At 41.0% G+C, this 17,865-nt stretch overlaps 1 protein-coding gene across 8 annotated transcripts in view; it reads left to right on the top strand.

The window, feature by feature from the left end:
* The window catches only part of LOC126204414 (glucose-6-phosphate exchanger SLC37A2), a 376,862-nt gene that overhangs the window by 319,386 nt on the left and 39,611 nt on the right, over positions 1–17,865 (top strand). For 7 of the 8 annotated variants that reach the window (XM_049938792.1, XM_049938797.1, XM_049938799.1 and 4 more), the window contains exon 8: positions 7,350–7,454. The exons of the other annotated variant lie outside the window; for it this stretch is intronic. In XM_049938792.1, the coding sequence (XP_049794749.1) occupies positions 7,350–7,454 (105 nt within the window). The remainder of the gene's footprint in view (positions 1–7,349; positions 7,455–17,865) is intronic. 8 annotated transcript variants of the gene reach the window in all.

Below are 17,865 nucleotides of genomic sequence, written 5' to 3'. Positions count from 1 at the left end.
CCTTCCAGTTCCATGAGAAGGAATGGCCATTGTGATGAGACAAATCAGAGTTCACACAGAAATATTTAGGTGTTTATTTTTGTGATGCACTATCTAAGAATGGTGCAATAGAGGTGGTGTTGTAGTTGTTGTTGGTGTTGCTGACTTCAGTACAAGGGCTGGTTTAATGCAACTCTCCACACTAGTTCATCCTGTGCAAGTCTCTTCATCTGTGCGTAACTACCTCCCAACCTACAGCCACTTGAACCTGCTTACTGTATTCAAGCATTCAAGCCTTGGTCTCCCCATACAGTTTGTAACCCCCCCCCCCCCCCCCATTCTCACTATTTCCATACTGACTATTCCTTGATGCCTCACATGATGTCCTATTAATTGATACCTTCTTTTATTCAGGTTGTGCCATTTCTTTTTTCACCAATTCTGTTTAATACCTCCTCATTAGTTATTTTTTCTACTGAAGATTAGACAGGTATAATTAACAACTTTAATTGCTGCACCACTACAAATGTGTGTGATATAGATATCAGTGTCATTGACATTGAGAAGCAGCTGAAATTATTAAAATAGGCCAATACCCCAGGGACTGGTGGAATCCCTGCCAGATTCTATAAGGAATTTGGGGATGATTTTGCTTCTATCTTAGCCATAGTACAGTGTGTACCTTTGCAACCTCTCACACATTTCAAAGATCCAGGAAAGAAAAAACTGCAGTAAATATAGCACACCATATGCTCGAGCATCTCAAAGAATTTATTTAAAAATCATCAGTACACCTCTACATGTGAACCATTTGTATCATGAATGATATTGAACCTGTATCCAATTTCTCTTCTTCTTTGTAACATGTCCTCTGCTAAATCTACAGAGCAAGAACCAACTTGCTTTGCCAACTTATTTATTAAGGAAACCACAATAAATCACCAACAGTAACACACTCTTCAAAACCAACAAAACAATAAGGATCCCTTCTACAGATCAAGCAAATAACAATTAATTCCTACAATCAGAATTCCCTTTGACTCTATGCCTATACAGCTGTTCCACACCGAAATCAGCTGTTAGCAGCTGGTAGATAACGTAACCCGATGGAAGCAACATATCCTAACCATTGCTGAAGAGAGGATGGTCGAGGTGGCACACAGCGGAACTTGCCAATCTTCTCAGCACTTGGCAAGTCAAGAACTGCTTACTGAATGGCTGGGCACCGGCTTATCTAGCCCCGCATGGAATGATATTTCTGGGACTATTTGCACACACATGATCACCAGGAAATATTTGGCTCATCACATCCCCTTCCTCTGCTGTTGGTTGATGCCCTCTGATGGATGGTGGCCAACCCTATGTGTTTGTTGTCAACTGTGGTACTTGATGGTAAACACCCTCGCCAGACTTTGTAACGAAGCCGGCAATCCATGTCACTGGTCTGTCTGCAGTGTTGTCGCTACAGTGTGTGGTGACTCCAGCATCTTCTGTCACTGTTGCTGTTATATCAGTGATAAGACAGCTTGTTGTGTCAGACTTCTTGGATGCTGAGGTGGCCAGCAATAATACAGTTAATTAGAACTCTCTGAATAAGTAATGCTTTATTAATTACAACAAAACTCATATTTGATCACCAGACTTGGCTTTAGCTATGAAGCTGCACATGCAGACTTGCAGTTCAGAACACACTATACAGAGCCACAATTATGGAGTGGCAAATTTATACAAGTTCAGAATAGCTGTACTGTGGCTTCATTACAGTCACTAGAAAACACAATTTCATACACACTCGTTGAAACAGTTCAGATAGCGTTGGCATGTAGGCACAGTTCACAGGAGACAGAAGTCTCTTCACTTCCCAATGGTTGACATGGGCTGTGTCATGGCGAGTAGGCAGTACGATGACGTTACTCTGTCAGGAACTACCTGGAAGTGGACAGGATGCAGCCTCGAACAGAACTGCCCTTCTGGCCTCTGGCGGCGTCATTTCAGGGTACAGGTGTGGCAGTGGTGCCCTGTGATACTGCTTTGCTGTGCAGTAGTTCTGCAGTGGTTGATACTTCTTGCACCACTCTCGATACTTGACGACACTGCACATCTTGACACAGGAATATCATCCACTTTGTTCACATACGTGCAGTCCTTCACAGTTCCCCACAAGAAGAAATCCAGTTGGGTAATATTGTTGGGAATGTGGTGCTCAGGCAATGGGTCCTCTGCATCTGATCCAGCGACTGGGAAATTTCGTATCCATTAACTTGCAAACGGCTGTTGACCAATGCAGCAGAACTTCATCTTGTTGAAAGATGATGTAAGGTTCCAATACTGTACGGTATACAAACTGTTGCAACATACCCAGAAACACTGACATATTGACTATATTTTCTGCAAAGAAGAACAGTCCAACAATCTTATTGTATATCATCCCACACGTGGCATTCAGTTTAGGGATATCACGAACATGTTCATTGATAGTGTGCGGATCTTGCGAGCCCCAAATCTGAACATTATGCTGGTTAACCATTCCTGATAATGAAATTTTGTCTCATCATACAATAATTTGTCTAGATGCCTGCCAAACTGGCCTATGTGGTCTTCTGCACAGTGTCTTCTGAAACACCATGACCTGCACCACCAGAATGTTTCAGAACCCTTCCAGCTGCCACTTATATACCACTTATTAACTGTTTTCACATAAGGTCAATCACATCCATACAATCTACAATAATTTCTTTGCACATTCATTTGTGATTTTTTCCCCTGCAAACCACATTACTCCTTGCATTCACTGCTGGGGAGGTTGAAAGGGCCACCCTGTATTTAAAAAAAATCTGCCCAGTAGTTGGAATAAAATGCAGGTCACTCCCACTGGACAGAAAGGTAGAAGAAGTTACCCAGAAAATTACCATCCAGATCACTGAACCCATCCTTTGCAGAGTCTTAGAACATGTTTTGAGCTTATACATAATGACTTTTCTTAAACAGTGTGACATTATCCACATTAAGCAGAATGAATTTCAAAAACATCTGTCATTCAAAATCCAACTTGCACTACTGGCCAGTATGTAGAGTGCATCTACATGAAATTTTCAAACTGCATTGAATATGTTGGACGAAGATTGGCAATTTTATGCATTTTTGTACATAGCAATTGTGATTTTTAATGGATTTTATGCTATTTAATGCCATAGGTTAATGTCACCAAGTAAGCTGTTTTTTAAGTCTAGTAATACTCCTGATGATGGTCATAATACAGGAGTGTTTATCAGCTCTCAGTAGTGAAACTAATATATTTTTAAATACTTGCAAGCTGTGAGGCACCAGATCAACAAAATATACTTACAGAATTTGTTCGACTCTTTGGGTGACATGGGATAGTGCCAATTGAATGACCTGCACTCAGTCTCTGGAGTCAAGTGAGACAGTCTTGTCTCATCACCAGTAATAGTTTGCTCAAAAAAGACATATCTGTCTTCACATCCGGCCATCCTGATTTCTGTTTTCCATGATTTCCCTAAATCACTTCAGGCAAATGCCGGGATGGTTTCTTTGAAAGGGCATGACCAGCTTCCTTCCCCACCCTTCCCTAATCTGATCGGATCGATGACCTTGCTGTTTGGTCCCCTCTCTCAAATACACCAACCAATCAACATATCTGTCTCCGCAATAACATGTCAAAAACATCAGAGAGCTGCAACTGCTTTAGTGTTTTGTATTCTAATATAATTATCAGACTTGATTCATCAGAATACTGTGTGGTGATTTATTTGGTACTTCAACTAAAATACATCACAACATTACATTAATTAATTGTAAGTCGTTAGAACAAAAATAACATTTGTACTTAATTTTTGTGTAGAAATGACAGGTCCACATTTCTTAATCATAAATTAATAACCTTACAGTATTTGAATGTATGTCCCACTTTACTACTTCCAGGTGCGGTAAATAAATTCAGACATTTGTACAAACATCAGATTCCATTTTTCTGATAACTTCAGATCCGATCTTAAAACTCTAAACAGAACTCAGTAGAACTCACTGCTTGGCCTTGCACCCACCCTTATAATAAAATGTAACAAATTGAAGTAAAAAATACATTATTGGTTCTAGAACGTTAGTAATATTATAATGAAAAGTGACATAGTAATAAAAAATTGAGCATAATTGTATGTTTTAAAATAAAAGCATAAATGCCTCATACAGTTTGATTAACATAATTTGATTTGGTGTGGAAATTTTTGTTAAATATTGTTTCGAAACAGTTGCTTTCAAAGTATGCAAATTGCTGCTGAAGTGCTTAACTGTTTTAATTACTACCATTTACAGAGGGTTCAACACAAATGTTACATTATTGGGAACACACAGTTATCTTAAGAACAATGTTAAAGATTATTATGTACTGAACTGTTTAAAGTTTCAGTAATCAGTCACAATATTACACAGTGATTTTTCTAGAACTTTCTATTTGTCATTTTACAAAACTGTATTATGGGAACATGTTTGACTTGAAATTCCAAACTATCGTAATTTTGTCAACAGCGTAACTAACTTGTCATGTGAATGCTATTTCAGTATTCCAAATAGTATAATATTAAAAAAACAACAACTGGAAAAGGAATAAACACAAACATAAATTTAAGATTAAATGAGGAAAGATACAATACATTAAATAATACACAAAATATTATGTGTCATGATATTAATAATGAAATGTATCATTCACTACTGTATGTGAATATCAGTCAGTTACATTACAGTGCCAGTCACTCATCTGCCGGGGAGTCCATTGTGCACAAATTTTGCTGTAGTCAAGATGTTCAGATGCCTAATTGCCAAGCAGAGAATGAGAAACACTTGGAAAAGATTTTATTTTTCAATTCATTCTTAAAATCTGTAATGAGGACATCAAAATTGAAGTTTGTAATGCTTATTTGTTCATCTATTTTTGAATGCTTCACATCACTTTCTCACATTTCTTTTGTTCTTTACTGGATGGTAAATTTTAGCATATTTCAAATTCTGAGCATTTGAAAATTGAATAACATGTGTGATCTATAATGTGCTTCCAGGTGTTATGCCAAGTTGTTGTTTCTATTTTATCCACAATATTTAGATGACAAATTCAGCTGCCTTCTTTCAGTGCTAAAGTTTTGCTGTTACGTGTACTCACCAAACTGTGAACTATTGTTGGTCTCACATCAATAGTTAGAGTAGAGTTCAATTCCAGATGCCCGAAAGGCCCTTCGATGCTTTTTTGCTTTTCAAAGCTCACACTGATACTCTAGTGAAATGCAAATTTTCTGTTTCTCAACTCTGGTGGATGTGATGGCATGCAAGATTTTAATACATTGAGTGCTGGACCCCAAGCATTATTTAAATTGCTGTCATCCCTGTTTATTAGATTTTCTGACATCTTAAGTTTGATAGACCCCTTAATTATGCATTTGTACCACGATACTTGTCTCATCGTAGTTTAATGGAGTCCAGGGAATGACTACACAAAACAGCAAAACTTGTAGCACTTGTAGGAGGAGGCTGGGTCAGTCATTCAAATATTGTACATAAAGTGGAAACAACAACTTGGCAGAACACAAGGAACCGAACTATTAATTAGTTGCACTGAAAGAACCAAGGAGATAATACCTGTAATCTCACTGCTGATGGGACTTCGTATCAGAAAGTTTGTTTTAAAGTCACATAATCCAGACAATAACAACTTGTGTCAATTGGGTCCCATACAGCACTGAGACAAGAAGTTGATGAAACCACTAGACTGTGAATGGAAGTCTGGTATCAGTTTGTGGACAGGGAATGCACAATAGGGCACTGCCTCCTGGATTATTTTTTATAATTGTGTGGGAAGGAGAGAACAAAGAATCTCATATGAGATCAGTATATGTAGCAAAAATGTAAGTGATTTATTAGAGAAGCAGCTCATTGCAGAAGCAGCAGTACTTGGAGACAAACGGTGCAAGTCTGTACTCAACAACAAACGGATAAATGGTGAACAGAGAAAATCAGTTAACTATATAAAATAATTACGGGGATGGGGTGTCAGTGGTATAAAGGGGTTACTTGAAATGCAATACTGAGAACTGTTTGTGCTTTTCATGTGTAGTCACTTGATGTTCATTATATTGTGGTTGTTATTTTTATTTATGGTGTTTTTTTCCCACCTCCTCTCGGTGATGATATAGTGTCTATACAGAAAACTGTTTAAATCAGAAGTTGGACTAGTATTGTTTTTGTAATTTGGTGATGGCTGTGCCATTTGTTCTTCTGGAGTAACAAAGTTGTGATTTTGTTAACTTTGTATGGCATTTGTTGGTTGCACTCACTATTAGGTGTAGTTCATGTATATCTATAGGGTAAGTGGTTGGCTTGGTGGTGGCAAAGCATTCTGTTTTGTTTGGAATGCCTTTGAAGGTGGTGGCCTCGCTTTTTTCCACACTACTTAGATATTATCTGGTTAACTTCACACTTGAGAGTTCATCACTGGATTTGAAGGATGATATGGGTAGAACATCATTTTTATGAATAATTTGTTTTCCTGCACATCTCTCTGCATGACCATCCCTTTTTCACAGCCAAATAAAAACTATTTCTTTGAAGAAAGTATAAAATATATTTCAGTAAGCTTGAGGTTTTCATTGTATAGGTTTTATTTACTAGTCTGGTAGCTTCATAATTATTTCCCTAAAAATTGTGTAATTTTCATAATACAGTTTCAAAATTACCATCAAAAACAGCATCGCAGTAATTTTGGCATGGAAAAACTAAAGTTTTGATGTACCAAATCAAATGGTTGTTCTCTTCCATCTATTAGTCTCTATGATAAGACATGTAACAACGGAGTAATAAGCAACAGGAAATCATACATGCCCCCCCCCTTTTTTTTTTGTAATAAAGTTGATAATAACAAGCTGAAGACTAGTCGAATATATGACAGTGGTATCAAAAAATAGTTTTCAACATTTCTGTTTAGTGTATCCTATTAACTACCACTGCATCTGTTACATGAATACTTATGTACTCTGTTCAAGAATAAGTGGTTTGATAAGTACATTTGAGATAAATTGTAGAATATTCGTAATCTCGGAAGAAACCCATTATCTTGTTAAGTTTCAAGTGAGTAACAAGTTGTAAATGAAGAGCACTACATTCATATACCAGATGCTGACATTGCTAATTGTATTCAAACCTATTTGATGGTGGAAAATGGAAGCCCACTAAGTGGTATCGATTTTGGAATCTTATTTCTGAGGACTGACATGACTTTCCCAATGGCATCCTCACATATTTTGGCAGCCACTCGTGTTTCTGTATTTATCTTTGTTTAGGCACCATGTAACTTCACTGTTTAGATGCGCTCGGCATTCGGCTACCAAAGGATCAGCACAAGAGTGACGTCAGATTCAAGTTCTGATGAGTACAGCTCAGGTGAAGAGGATTCCCTACTGGGAGGGCAGGTAAGGCTCCACCATTTGTGAATGATGCTATTTTTTTAAAAAAAAATGCAGGCATGCTTGTGGACAGGACCATCATGCATGCTGTGCTTGTGCATAGGTATTTCTTCCAGTTCTGCAGTGTACAATAAGACATGCATGTCTGATACTTCCCATTGTACATTTCTAAATATGGTAAAATACTAATGGTTTGAGAGTTAAGGTAGCCAGTGCACAAATGGAGTATACTGCAGTTCAGGCTGGTACCACATAGATGAACCATTATGAGGTAATTATTATGTACTGAAGTTTTACATTTAATTTTACATTGATGATACAGGCATCACAATAAGAATTATCAATGGAAGATATCCATTGTCACATAAGTCAGCAGCACACCTAATACACTGAAAGATTTGCTGTATAAACTTCTGCTGAGCAGTCACTTACATTTTATCATAGCTTCTACCTCTTTGCATTTCATTAAATTTTCCGACAACTGTTGAAAACAGGAATTAAAGATATGCATTATCATTTTTCTCTTTTACCACACTTGAATTTGTGAAACTGGACACTAACAAAGTGCATGATTTTGTGCACAGTTAGTCAAAAATCAGGAAGCTATTGAAAAAACTTTCATTAGCAAGATTTGATAGAGGTCAGAAGCCAGGATTAAGGTTAATAACAAATATTGTTCATTATATTCTGAGGTACATAAAGCACTAAGCACATTATTCAAATTGAAGTTTATTGATAGTTTGGCTAGAAAGTGGCTACTGCTTTTTTTTTATTTCAGTCATGTGACCTGTTTACCTTGTGTAACATTTCCAGCTCTCCTTTTACATCAGTTCTATCTTGAATGTTTGAAACATCAGCAAAACTGGACCATGATGGAGAACCCTACAACGTACGGGATTTATTTAGCATCACCTAATTTTGTTCAACTCAGTTTATGTGAGTCATCCAACTTCTTTTTAAATATTTTTTTTACCACTATACAGTATTAGTATTAATCCATTTCTACATAATGTGTTACTCCAGTCACTGAAGACAGCTGTGAAGATTCATTCATACATACATACATTGTGTTCTGTAACTCCTAACCAATCATGAAGGAGAGCCTCTGGGATGTTGTAACGAGAAAAGCTCAGGCAGAAGTACTTCTGTGTAGTATACTAACACTTCCCTTTTCCTACTGCTTTCACTGAGGATGCTTGTTACAAATTGCTCCCAACATGCCCTTGCATAAGCCCAAATGTCTCAAATTTTACTGGTCAGTACATGACTCATCTTGCATCAATAATAATATAGTTATTCACCTTTGAGCCCCATGGGGGCTGTGCATTGTACAACACAGGGCATTTCAGAATGTTCTTTTGGTATTTCTTTGTGCCCATATTAATTTCATTCTTCAAAAATGGGCTCTACTTATTTTAAAACGAAGTGGTCACAGTCGTGTATGTGTGGGTTTTTTTCCTGACTGGTAGATTTTTCTGCCATGAACTTTCTGCCTAAATTTTTTTCTACCTTGTATTCCATGTTTATCTCTGCTTCATTTAGCTCTTCTTTTATAAAGATAATAATTTTAAGAGTGAGGTGTTTCTGTGATCCATGAACTGTACATACTCAGACTTGATGGGTCTTGTCATAAAGGGCAGAGGCAGCTGAGTGATAATTTTAATACTTTTCTGCAGTCACATGTTGCTTTCTATTATAGTTGCCTGAAGGCAAAGCACCCACACAATTTGGGGCTAAGTGTGTTGAAATAGTTTTATTCTTTCTGCTGTAGTGTGTGACACATGTTGTCCAGAAAATTCATACATGCACTGTATCTTGTTACTTAAAATAAATCTGCCTGATGATGCAGGTATACAGGGTGGTCCAAAAGTCCGGAAACACCCTGATAAACTCCAAATGGAGTAGCAAACAAGGAAACAGTGTCCCTACACACGAGGAACAGGAAGGGGGAAACTTTATATGCTATGCCACCAACATGGCGGCCATCTTGAAAGCCGCCATATTGGATTCAACTCCAAAATTTCAAATGGGAATGTGGTCATGTGACATATCAAACAGATAGAGAATTTCACCAGAAAAAAAGTGCCGTTGTTATTTTAAACATAGCTTTATTCATTCTCGGGTTATAGCCAGTTACATGTGGCAGTGGTGGGACGCTCGGCAGCATGTGTGTTATGTGCCGAAGAGACATTACGCCAATGTTAAACAGTCCCGAGAGACCACCAACAGTCATAGGAATGGCTCGATATGTTGTCCATTATGTTGGATTGTTAATGCTATCCTCCGAACCCAGTCCTGATGAACTTTGACCAACACATCTGGCTGAATTTGACCACACGCATCAACAATGCGCTGCTTTAGATGATGCAACTCCCGTATTTTCACAGATAAAAATCCAAAGGAGTCAAATCTGGTGAACGTGGTGGCCACTCCATAGCACCCCTACGACCAATCCACTTTTGACGGAACTGCACATCCAGGTATGCTCGCACATTGTGCCCATAATGTGGTGGGGCTCCATCATGCTGGAAGAATTCTGGAAATGTCCCGTCCTCCATTAACAACGAGGGAAACACTTCTTCATCCAATAATCTCAGATAACCGTTAGCTGTTACATACCATCAATAAAAAAAGGTCCAACAACTTTGATACCCCCACACGCCACACCAGACCATCACTCTTGCTAAATGATGCCAACACGCTCACTGTTGTTGCTTCATTGGTGGCGGATTTTGGTCTTCCAGCCTTAGGTTTATCTGCGACAGAACCTGTTGCTCGGAATTTGGCCAAAAGCTTGGCAACTGCGCCATGAGCGATGGGCTGTCTGGTTGGGTGACGACTGTTGAAATCCTCAGCAATGACCCGTGTGCTTCTTTCTCCTGATATCGAGATGATTTCAGTGCGTTCTTCATGTGTTAAGGACATTTTGTAACCTGTAAATAAGGGAACAATGATTAAAATGTTAGCATGAGTAAATGATACCAAACAGTTAAACACATGTAACATATCAGGCATGGGATAGTCACTTTCTAGCGTTTCAGACTCCATTTTATGACTTCTCAGTACGTAATACTCACACTGCCGAGCGTCCCACTGCTGCCGCAAGTAATTGGCTATAACACGAGAATGAACAAAGCTATGTTTAAAATAACAACGGCATTGTTTTTCTGGTGAAATTCTCTATCTGTTTGATATGTCACATGACCACATTCCCATTTGAAATTTTGGAGTTGTATTCAAGATGGTGGCTTTCAAGATGGCTGCCGTGTTGGTGGCATAGCCTATAAAGTTTTCCCCTTCCCGTTCCTCGTGTGTAGTGACTTTGTTTCCTTGTTTGTTACTCCATTTGGAGTTTATCAGGGTGTTTCCAGACTTTTGTACCACCCTGTAGAATCATCTGAAATATGTAGTGGAAAGATCTGTAAAAATGTTGGTTACATTTACTTATGTATTCTGTTCATATTCATACCACAGTTAGGCCTCACCTGAAATGTTTGTAGTAATTTAACATTTTTGTTAATTGTTTTAACTGTCTCTCCAGCTGCAACAAATAATTAATGAGACAGTCAAAAAGCACAGAGAGTTTTTCAAGCTAACACTTGTTTGTCTCAAAATAAGCATAGTGAAATTCCATATATTCAAACACTACTCAAAATAGTAAAATATATCATTCACCACTGATTGCTACAGTTTTAATGGTTTGTTATATTGATGGATTAGTTATAGGATTGGATAGGAAAATTCATCCAGATAGAGTTTGAAGCTGCACACGAGATTGCTTGGGCAAAACTCAGTATCAGGGGTGGGCACAAAATTATAACTGGATTCTTTTATCAACCTCCAGAATCACCTCCTGATTTAACTGAAAACATAAGAGAGACATTCAGCTCACAAGTATGCAAGTTCCCAAGTCATACTGTAGTCATGGGAGAAGACTTCAGTCATCCGACAATCAGTTGGGATACTTAGTTTTTTAGTTTTGGGCATGACAGGACATACTGTAAAATATTACTTTTCTATATATTTGCCTTCTCTGAAAACTATCAAAAACAGGTCATTTGAAATCCCACTGATGATGGAAATATATCTCATGGCAACAAATAGACGTGACTTCTTTGAAGACATCCACATCGAAACTGTTATTATCTGTAACAATAATGATTACTGAAGTGCAAAGGGCAACTAAAGCAAGTAGAAAGATTTATATGTTCAGTAAACTAGATAAAGAGATGGTAGTGTGACATCATGATGAGGAACTTCAAACTTTTAGCTTGGGGACAGGTGAAACTAGAAGAACTGTGCCTCAAGTTCAAAAGAATAGTTGACCATATAATGGATAGATATGCACCCATTGTAGCAGTTCATGGTGCGAGGGGTGCTTCATGGTACACCATCACTGTAAAGAAACAGACTGCCACATAACAGGTGTAAAATAAAGCACAGGGCTATCAATATCGAGATGCTCAGTGAAACATGTTTGGCTTAGAGAGAAATGTGTGAACTTTCAATGACTACTTTAGCAGAATACTGCCAAAAGATGTTTCACAAAATAAAAGGAAATCTTGGTTGCATGTAAAGACTGTTAATGACACCAAAGTTAGTTTCACTCACTCATGGATGAGAATGGAACTGAAATGGAGGCTATCAAAACAAAAGCATATGTGCCTTTACATATGGAAACCCAGGAATGTTGTCTCAATTTGATTCCCATACCACTGAAAACATAAGTGAAATACACTCCTGGAAATTGAAATAAGAACACCGTGAATTCATTGTCCCAGAAAGGGGAAACTTTATTGACACATTCCTGGGGTCAGATACATCACATGATCACACTGACAGAACCACAGGCACATAGACACAGGCAACAGAGCATGCACAATGTCGGCTCTAGTACAGTGTATATCCACCTTTCGCAGCAATGCAGGCTGCTATTCTCCCATGGAGATGATCGTAGAGATGCTGGATGTAGTCCTGTGGAACGGCTTGCCATGCCATTTCCACCTGGCGCCTCAGTTGGACCAGCGTTCGTGCTGGACGTGCAGACCGCGTGAGACGACACTTCATCCAGTCCCAAACATGCTCAATGGGGGACAGATCCGGAGATCTTGCTGGCCAGGGTAGTTGACTTACACCTTCTAGAGCACGTTGGGTGGCACGGGATACATGCGGACGTGCATTGTCCTGTTGGAACAGCAAGTTCCCTTGCCGGTCTAGGAATGGTAGAACGATGGGTTTGATGACGGTTTGGATGTACCGTGCACTATTCAGTGTCCCCTCGACGATCACCAGTGGTGTACGGCCAGTGTAGGAGATCGCTCCCCACACCATGATGCCGGGTGTTGGCCCTGTGTGCCTCGGTCGTATGCAGTCCTGATTGTGGCGCTCACCTGCACGGCGCCAAACACGCATACGACCATCATTGGCACCAAGGCAGAAGCGACTCTCATCGCTGAAGACGACACGTCTCCATTCGTCCCTCCATTCACGCCTGTCGCGACACCACTGGAGGCGGGCTGCACGATGTTGGGGCGTGAGCGGAAGACGGCCTAACGGTGTGCGGGACCGTAGCCCAGCTTCATGGAGACGGTTGCGAATGGTCCTCGCCGATACCCCAGGAGCAACAGTGTCCCTAATTTGCTGGGAAGTGGCAGTGCGGTCCCCTACGGCACTGCGTAGGATCCTACGGTCTTGGCGTGCATTCGTGCGTCGCTGCGGTCCGGTCCCAGGTCGACGGGCACGTGCACCTTCCGCCGACCACTGGCGACAACATCGATGTACTGTGGAGACCTCACGCCTCACGTGTTGAGCAATTCGGCGGTACGTCCACCCGGCCTCCCGCATGCCCACTATATGCCCTCGCTCAAAGTCCGTCAACTGCACATACGGTTCACGTCCACGCTGTCGTGGCATGCTACCAGTGTTAAAGACTGCGATGGAGCTCCGTATGCCACGGCAAACTGGCTGACACTGACGGCGGCGGTGCACAAATGCTGCGCAGCTAGCGCCATTCGACGGCCAACACCGCGGTTCCTGGTGTGTCCGCTGTGCCGTGCGTGTGATCATTGCTTGTACAGCCCTCTCGCAGTGTCCGGAGCAAGTATGGTGGGTCTGACACACCGGTGTCAATGTGTTCTTTTTTCCATTTCCAGGAGTGTAGATATTAGTGCCAGTGGAATTGAGATAAAGCTGAAATTGTTTAAATTGAACAAACTTCCAGGGCCCAATGGCACCCATATCATAGTCTACACTGAATTTGTGGCTGAGTTAGCCCCTCTTTTAATTATAAATACCACAGATCTGCGCCCCCCCCCCCCCCTCAAAAAAACTGTGCCCAGTAGTTGCAAGGAAGACCAGTCACTGTCGTCTACAGGAAGGGTTAAAGAAGTGTTCCACAAAACTACTGTCCAATATCTTTGATATTCAATTGTTGTAGAATCTTGGAATCTAACCTGAGGTCAAATATAAACAGTATGGAATCCTGAAACATAGATCATCTAAAACCCAACTTGTGCTTTCGTCACTTGACGTACTTTGTCGTGGTAGAGGTAGTGCTTGTCAATTTCGAAAAGCATTTGCCTCCATACCACATCTGTCAAGTGAAATTTGTCTCTGGATTGAGGCCTTTTTGATTAGGGAGTATGCAACGAGATATCTTCAATGGAGAGTCATCGACAGATGTAGAGTTAATACTAAATTGGACTAAATGAGGATGTTGAATGGATATTAAGAGCAATAGCACAAAGAGTCACAAGTTCATTAGACCCAAGGGAGAGAGTCATGAATGTGATGAAAGAAGTGAACTGGCAGATACTTGAAGACCGATACAAACTCTCCTATGAAAATCTACTTACAAAGTGCCTAGAACAAACTTCAAGCATTGACTCTAGGCATATACTACAACCTACTCCCCCCCCCCAGCCCTCTCTCGACAAATCACTCTCATACCGGTCGCAAAAACTTGCAATGCACACAGAGGCATTTAAGCAATCATTCTTCCCGCACTCCAAATGTGAATGGAAGGGGAAAAAGCCCAAGTACCTGGTACAATGGGACATATCTTCTATCGGGCACTTAACAGAGTTTTGCAGAGTATGGCTGTTGAAGTAGATATAGAGACAAATATATGTCAGGACATAGAATTATTGTGCTTAGAAAAACAGTCTAGATCACACAAATCACATTTATTAGTGCCCATTTTTAGTCTAAACATGGATCGTCTCCAGACTATACTCGAAAGTTCATGTGTGGAGATGGATCCATGGAGCAGGAACTGCAGAAGTATCTAGATGCTAGCACGTGCAGTTTACAGTATTTGGAGACTTCTGGTGTTGCTGCTCCATGCATCAGTCTGCACTCAAGTTTGGAGTACAGTCTTTAGGCTGAAATCAGTATCAAAAAATGTGATTCGCACAATGTAGATGGTTTATTTAAGTACAATTGTGAAACTGATTGCTGTTTTCCCAAAATGTTTTTGAAAATATGTACTTAAAGAATTATTGCAGATTATGAAATATAATTAAAACGCATAATAAACAAGAGCATATGCTCGAAAACTTTAACAGCTGTTACTCCTTTTACACAGATTTCACAAAATAATTTTGAATACCTAATAACATAATATTAGTATTTTGAAAAGAATTGATTTTATTCACCATATAGTGGTGATGTTGAGTAGCAGACAAGCACAACAGAAAGACAGCTAAACAAGTGAGCCTTTGGCCAAAAGACCTCCTTCTAAAGTAGATAAAGCGCGCGCGCGCGCGCGCGCGCGCGCGCGCGCACACACACACACACACACACACACACACACACATTCACGCTAACACAACTCACATGTGACCACTCTCTCTCTGGCCTTCGAACCCAGACTGCGACTGCAAGCATCTGCATGTGAGGGGAGAAACAATTTGGGTGGTGGTGGTAAGGAGGAAGCTGGGATAGGGGGGGGGGGGGTATAGTAGGGTAGGGATGGGAGATGTTAAAGTACTGCTTGCGGAAATGTACAGGCACGTGGTGGGGACAGAGTAGGGCAGCTAGGTGTAGTTGGGGAGGGGAAATGGGGGCACTGGAAAATGAGAGAAGTAAAGGCAGTGGGTGCATTGGTGGAATAGAAGGCCATGTAGTGCTGTAGTGGGAACAGAGAAGGTGATAGATGTATGAAGGGCAATGATTAACGGAGTTTGAGTCTATGAGGATTACAGAAACATAGGGTATACTGGAGGGAGAGTTCCCACCTCCACAATTCAGAAAAGCTGGTGTTGGCAAGAAGGATCCAGATGGCACAGGCTGTGAAGCAGTCATTGAAGTGAAGCACATTGAGTTGGGCAGCATGCTCAGCAACTCGGTGATCCAGCTGTCTTTTCGCTACAGTTATTCAGAGGCCACTCATGTGGAGAGACAGCTTGTTGGTTGTCATGCCCATGTAGAATGCAGCACATTGGTTGCAGCTTAGCTTGTGGATCACATGACTGCTTTCACAGGTAGCCCTGCCTTTGATGGGCTAGGTGATGCTTGTTACCGGACTGGAGTAGGTGATGGTGGTGGGTGGTATGGGACAGGTCTTGCACGTAGGTCTATTACAGGGATATGAGCCATTAGGCAGGGGGTTGGGAGCAGGAGTGAATTAGGGATGAACAAGGATATTTTGTATGTTCGATGGGTGTTGGAATACTACTGTGAGAGGGGTGGGGAGGGTGGTGGGTATGATATTCCTCATTTCAGGGCATAACAAGAGATAGTTGAAACCTTGATGGAGAATGTGATTCAGTTGCTCCAGTCCTAGGTGGTACCAAGTTACAGGGTAACTGCTCGTCTGCCGGCCGTGGTGGTCTAGCGGTTCTAGGCGCTCAGCCAGGAACCGCGCGTCTGCTACGGTCGCAGGTTCGAATCCTGCCTCGGGCATGGATGTGTGTGATGTCCTTAGGTTAGTTAGGTTTAAGTAGTTCTAAGTTCTAGGGGACTTATGACCACAGATGTTGAGTCCCATAGTGCTCAGAGCCATTTGAACCATTTGAACTGCTAGTCTGTGGCCAGATAGTGAACTTTGGGAGGTAGTTGGTGACTAAAGAGATTAGGCATGGGAGATCGTTTCTGTACAAGGTTGAGAGGGTAATTTCAGTATATGAAGACTTTAGTAAGAATCTTGGTATATTTGGAGAGGCACTGCCCGTCTCTACAGATGTGACAGCCATTGGTGTCTAGGCTGTGGCTCTGAGCACTATGGGACTTAACATCTATGGTCATCAGTCCCCTAGAACTTAGAACTACTTAAACCTAACTAACCTAAGGACAGCACACAACACCCAGCCATCACGAGGCAGAGAAAATCCCTGACCCCGCTGGGAATCGAACCCGGGAACCCGGGCGCGGGAAGCGAGAACGCTACCGCATGACCACGAGATGCGGGCGTCTAGGCTGTATGGAAAGGACTACTTGGTATGGAATGGGTGGAAGTTGTTAAAGGGAAGGTATTATTGGTGGTTGGTAGGTTTGATATGTATAGAGGTACTGATTTTGCCATCTTTGAGGTGGAGGTCAACATCGAGGAAGGTGGCTTGTTGGGTTGAAGAGGACCAGGTGAAGTAAATGGGAAAGAAGGTTTGAGGTTCTGGAGGAATGTGGCTAGGGTGTTGTCACCCTTGATACAGATCATGAAGATGTCATCCCTAAATCTGAACCAGATGAGGAGTTTGGGGTTCTGGGTGCTTAGGAAGGATTCCTCTGGATGGTCCATGAATAGGTTGGTATACTCGTATGATGGTATCATGTGGGTGCTTATTGCAGTGCTAGTTGTTTTTTTTTTTTTTTTTTTTTTTTTTTTTTAGATGATGCCTTCAAAGATGAAGTAATTGTGCATGAGGATATAGTTGGTCATGGCAACCAGGGAGGATATTGTAGGTTTGGAATCCGCTAACGCTAGGCATTTGGGAAAGGTAGTGTTCAATAGCTGCAAAGCCATTAGCATTAGGGATATTAGTGTAAAGCAAAGTGACATGGATAGTGATGAGCAGGGTACCTTGTGATAAAGTAAGAGGAATGGTCGGGAGTCAGTGGCGGAAATGGTTGATGTCTTTTGTATAGGAGGGAGTTTGCGGGCAATAGGCTGAAGGTGTTGGTCTACAAGAGAAGAGATTCCCCAGTGGAGTTACAGTAACCAGGCAGTGGTGGTCGATCATGGACAGATGGAGTATAGTGAAGGAGTGAACTTAATCAGGCTCCAACTGCCCCAAAATCATCCCCTGCTAACATTCCAGAATTGCTTATCTTCAAACCTTGTCTCACTATAATTCAATTTGACGCAAAAAGAAATGGCATAATGTTGCACAATATTATGTGGTTCCATTTCTGTGACAAGAGACACAAACACTTGTTAACTTATTACAGCACAACTCACAATTGAGCAGTTGCATCGATG

Source organism: Schistocerca nitens, chromosome 9, assembly GCF_023898315.1.
Source record: "Schistocerca nitens isolate TAMUIC-IGC-003100 chromosome 9, iqSchNite1.1, whole genome shotgun sequence".
Lineage (NCBI taxonomy): Eukaryota > Metazoa > Arthropoda > Insecta > Orthoptera > Acrididae > Schistocerca > Schistocerca nitens.
The sequence above is the reverse complement of the archived record's forward strand: the minus strand, read 5'-3'. Positions and strand labels throughout refer to the sequence as shown.